The sequence below is a fragment of the Coptis chinensis genome, chromosome 6, assembly GCF_015680905.1.
Source record: "Coptis chinensis isolate HL-2020 chromosome 6, ASM1568090v1, whole genome shotgun sequence".
Taxonomy (NCBI): Eukaryota; Viridiplantae; Streptophyta; class Magnoliopsida; order Ranunculales; family Ranunculaceae; genus Coptis; species Coptis chinensis.
The window spans coordinates 84,143,645-84,149,195 of NC_141461.1; the positions used below are offsets into that span (position 1 = coordinate 84,143,645).

At 36.2% G+C, this 5,551-nt stretch overlaps 2 protein-coding genes across 2 annotated transcripts; both read right to left on the reverse strand.

Moving 5' to 3' along the window:
• Nucleotides 1–1,324: 1,324 nt before the first annotated feature.
• On the reverse strand, nt 1,325–2,293 carry LOC147494956 (uncharacterized). The gene has a single exon (XM_086568288.1). The coding sequence runs from the start codon at nt 2,291–2,293 to the stop codon at nt 1,325–1,327; it is 969 nt and encodes a 322-aa protein (XP_086424414.1).
• Nucleotides 2,294–4,187: 1,894 nt separating this feature from the next.
• On the reverse strand, nt 4,188–5,024 carry LOC147494957 (uncharacterized). Its single transcript, XM_086568289.1, has one exon. The coding sequence runs from the start codon at nt 5,022–5,024 to the stop codon at nt 4,188–4,190; it is 837 nt and encodes a 278-aa protein (XP_086424415.1).
• Nucleotides 5,025–5,551: the final 527 nt, after the last annotated feature.

A 5,551-nucleotide genomic window follows, 5' to 3' on the forward strand; every position in this document is an offset into this window, starting at 1 on the left:
AGTTCATTACTAGACATATTTCCCAAAATAGATTCATACACATAAAGATAACACGGTAGGTTTTCTAGCCAACTTGTCAATACTATAGTTTTTCCTACATTTATCCAAATAACATGTAACTTAATTATTTAGAAACTAGGGTATGTAGACATACTTTTTCATGTAGAACTCAAGGTCCCAACCTCAATCCATCTAGAAGAAAACTTAGGTTGAAAACGGTAAAAATCTTAATTTCAGCAAATTGGATTTCTGACAAACTATCTTCCGAATGGCAACTCATTCCACAGGAATCCAAATACATCGAGGCTTTTTGTGTTGAAAAGCTAACACACAGAACTTACTTTTTTATGTTTTACAAAAATACTTAATCTCATTCTAAATGTACAAAACTAGGTTCGAACACAGTGCACAGAAACTGATTTTTGGCACTGTTTTCTGCCAGTCAAACTTCCAGACCTCATAATTAATTCCACGGGCCTTCGAATGCGATGAGACCAATTGGAATAGAAATCAGACTTCCAGATCTGACTCTTTTATGTTTTATAAAAATTCTAACTCTCACCCTAACTATTTTAAAATTGGACTTGAGCACACTACACAGAAACTGATTTCTAACGCACTATTTTTTGTCAACCAAACGTTCAGACATTCTATCTATCTCCACAGACCTCGGAATGCGATGAGACCAATTGGGTTGAAAACAAGACTCAGAAAACTCACTTTTTTATGTTTTGGTGAGAGTTTGAATCTTACCGGAACTATGTGAAAACTCGATTCTAAATCAGGCACAGACCGGATTTCTGCAGTCAGAAAATTCTGACGTGCCAACTTCCGAAGGATGTAACTCCTTCAACGTAAACCGAAATGCAATGGGGCTTTTTGAATTTGAAAGAGGACAGATAAAAATTACTTAACATGTTTTAATCAAACCTATATCAATTTCTAAAGACACTGAAAATCGTCTCCAAATCAGATAAAATTCGGAACTAGAATAGGAACAAAACAACATCAATATTGGAACTAAGTGTACGCCCATTTAAATACTTATCTAATTTTAATTTAATAGAAGAGTTCATTGCTCAGGTAGGTCTTTTATACTAAAAGAAAATTAAGAGATAAGTTTAAAACCGATGTAAAGGTTAGGCTTATAGCCTTTTACTTGTAGGTTAATTATACAAAAGAGAACCAATAGTTAAAGAGATTCAAAACTAATATATAGGTTAAGGCCCATGCACATTAATGTCTGACTTAGTTTAGCTTAACCCTTTTTTTTTTTTTTCGATAACGACTGCCCTTCATTTATTCAATAGATATAATAGGACCATTACTGAGCACTACTGACAAATGATGGGATGAGCTCCTCCAAGTGGTTTGTAGCCCACTTAGCAAGCTGATGTGCCTGAGTGTTATTCTCTCTCTTAATCCAAACAAAATTACATGAAACTAATCCTGAAACACAATCTATAACAAAATCTCTTAGACTGGATAGGTGCCAACTTAAGCTTGAAGTGGACTCTGCTAGTGCATTCATAACAGCTTGATTATCTCCTCTGACTTCCACTTCTCTCACTTCCATTCTCCTTATGAGTATTACTGCAACTTCAGCAGCTTTGAGCTCTGCCTCCTCCACATCTCTAGCTTTAAATCTTCTATGAGCTGCTCCTGCAATTTCTCCTTCATGATTCCAAAAGATTGCACCTGCTGCCCCTTGTCCTGTAGACCTGTCAAAAGCAGAATCAAAGCATACATAAGCCCATACATTATTTATACTACCAGAACTAGAGTTGATACTACTGCTATTAGCTTTGCTTCTACTAGTACTTGGGTTACCCCCAGTTGCATAGTTTCTAGTAGAGTTCATTGAGTTATGAGTTACTCTCTGTTCTGTTGTTGTTTCCTTCCTGAAAGACTCAAAGCACTTTATCCATAGACTAGTAGTCTTTTTCAGCAGTCCTTCCCTGTCAGGTTTGCCTTGTTCAAATTTCACTAAGTTCCTGAGTGTCCATATTTGGTGCAATAGGATACACGCAAACACCCCCTTATCGGCCACTTCCTTAATTGGGCTGAAGCACCAGTTGATGATCTCATTCAACCAATCTTTTAGATTCCAATAATCATGAGCATCAGTCCTATAAGAGAGACATGAAGCAAACCAAACACTCCTTGTCCATTCACATAAGAAAAAGAGGTGGAGACCATCCTCTACTCGCTTATAACAAAAAGGACAAGAAAGGTCAATGTTCAACTTTTTGTTTCTCAAGGTATCCCCAGTTGCCAAACCACCAGAATACATTTTCCAAATGAATATTTGCCAATTTGCAGCAAGATCTAGTTTCCAGATTCTTTTTATTGTAAGTAAACTGAAACTAGACCCAGTACAATGATCCAGAACCTAATCATCTTTCAGGCATCTATAGGCTTCCTTCACAGAAAACAACCCTTTCTTAGAATTAAATCAAGTAAGTTTGTCTTTCCTGTTCCCAGGCCTAATGATGATATCATTTATAGCCTGGGCAAGAGGGTTAGGAAACAACTTATTAACCAGCTCCATATTCCAATCAAAACCATTTGCATGTCTCAGCTCTGCTACTTTCATTAAGTGATTATTAGGTCTTGTATAGGCATAATCACTTAGGGTAGCAGGCTTTCCCTGTATAGTAATCCATGGATCATGGAAAACTTGCACTATTTTGCCATCTCCAATGCTCCAGATAGAGCCTTTATCTATCAAGTCCATGGATTTGGCAATGCCCTTCCAGAAATAAGAAGAATTTCTAGGGTATTGCCTTGCACCATCAGGTGGCCACCATTTCTGATAAATAGACTTGAAGGATCTTGTCCAAAGAGAATCAGGGTCATGATATAGCCTCCAACCATGTTTGGCTAATAAAGCTTTATTCATATCCCCTGTTTTCCTAAATCCAAGACCCCCTATAGCCTTGGCTGAGCATAACTTGTCCCACCTGTTGGTATGCAGATTGGATTTCTCATCAGTCCCATTCCAGAAAAAGTCCCTGCACACTTTGTCTATCTTAGCACAAGTGGTGGCAAGAATAGCGTAAGTGAGCATTGTATACAAAGGTGTATCTTGGGCTACAGCCTTTATAAGAACAGCTCGACCAGCTTGAGAGAGCACTTTTGCTCTCCAGCCTTTGATCTTGGTATGAACTCTGTCAACCAAGTAGTCAAAATCATCACATTTCTTACTTGAGAGGATAATAGGCACCCCCAAGTACTTCTCATTAGGGTGGAAGGGTCTAACTCTCAGAAATCTCTTGATAAGCTTCTTATGTTTATCATGCACATTGTTACTGCAATAAACACTTGATTTATCATAATTGATCCTCTGGCCCGAAGCTTCACAATATATATTCAAAATGTTTTTGAGATTCCCAGCTTCTGTGAGATAAGCTTTACAAAACAATATCAAGTCATCAGCATAAAGAAGGTGACTTATTGAAGGTGATTTCCTCCTAATCTTGATGCCACTTATCTCACCATTATTTTCATTCTTGCAATTAACCTTGATAAGGCCTCAGAAACAATAATGAACAGATAGGGGGATAGAGGATCCCCTTGTCTCAACCCCCTTTGAGGGAAAATATGTTCAAGAGGTGAACCATTTAACATAACTCTAAAGGAAACTATAGAGAGACAATTATTTATCAGAGTCCTCCACTTTCTAGAGAACCCTAGCTTCTCAAAAATCTGATCCAAAAACTTCCATTCAATCCTATCATAGGCCTTAGCCATATCTACTTTCAAAGCTAGCCATCCTTGTTTTTGTTTTTTCATCTTAGACATCCTGTGAAAGACTTCACTAGCCAGGCCAACATTATCTCCAATACTCCTACCCTTAACAAAAGCCCCTTGGAAAGGAGAAACTATCTTGTGTAAATGCTGTTTCAACCTGTTAGCCATAACTTTTGAGATAATTTTATAAGTGAAATTACAAAGGCTGATGGGTCTAAACTTGGATATGTGGTCAGGGTTGGTGATTTTGGGGATAAGAGTAATAAAAGTTTCATTCAATTTAGGATGAAGAATCCCATTTTGAAAGAAATGTTGCACACACCCAACCACAGCCTCACCAACAATGTCCCAGCAAGATTGGAAGAAAATGCCCTGAAACCCATCAGGTCCAGGAGCTTTTAAACTTCCCATGTTTTTCCACAAATGACCGGATATCATCGTGAAGGAATATCAGTTAACAAACTATTCTCTCTATCACTAATACAAGGTTCAAACATATCAAAAATCTCAGGACAAGTATTAGGATCATCAGTACTAAAAATATCATTGAAATAAGCATTCATAGTTTTACCAACATTGAACCTACCAGCTTGCCAATTACCAAAAGCATCTTTAATCTTATCAATTTGATTTTTCCTTCTTCTATAAATGGTAGACAAGTGGAAAAACTTTGTGTTCCGACCTCCATCCCTCATCCAATGGATGGCTGACTTCTGTCTCCACATGCTTTCCTCTTTGTCCATCCATTCATTCAAAGGGGATTTCAAATTAAGAGATTTAAGATAGGTCTCTTCAATAAAATTGCTAGATGAGACAGCTTCCAGCTCATGCTGAATGTTTCTAATGTTTGTAAACACATTACCAAAATGTTCTTTATTCCATTTTCTTAACTTATTTCTAGTTCTAGCCAACTTAGCAATAGCAGTAACGTCAGGTTCCCCATTGTTGTGAGGTTCCCAAGCATCAGCTATCAGAGGCTTACAAGAAGGATCTTTTAACCACATCTCATAAAATCTAAACGGTTTATTAGGAGATTTACAACCTTTATTAAGATTAATAAGCAAGGACAGATGATCAGAGGCAACAGTAACATGATTCTTTACATGCATATTAGGAAACAGTTCTAACCAAGATGTAGTAGCTAGGGCTCTATCAAGCCGCTCCAACACATGATCTTTGGGTTGTCTGTTATTAGACCATGTGAATTTAGGTCCAGAGTAGCCCAAATCAAACAACCCTAGATCATTAATCAGGGCATTGAACTCCAGCATACTTTTATTGAAACATCTATTACCTCCAACCTTCTCATCTAAACTAGTTATAGCATTAAAATCTCCAATATCCTGACCATATTGTTACAATCAATATTCCTTAAGTCATCACTGACCATATAAGACACTTCAGCAGCAAATAATTCATACAGACGCTTCAACTATTTAGTTATTTATATATATATATATATATATATATATATATATATATATATATATATATATATATATATATATATATATATATATATATATATATAAGCCACTTCGAAAGCAAATAAGTGATACAGACGCCACCGGCCATATAAACTCATCTATATCAAAAGAAATCTCAACGGGCCAGTAACTTAACATAATATGTCATTTTCTTTTCTTTTTTGGCTTTGATCAATATAACAATTTTTCACTTCAAATTTCCAATAAATAAATTCAGTGTATCACTAATATAATTCATATGATAACTAATCAATTAAAATTTAAAATAATAAGGTTTAGGCCACTCACCAGAATTAATCGAAAAGTGAAAA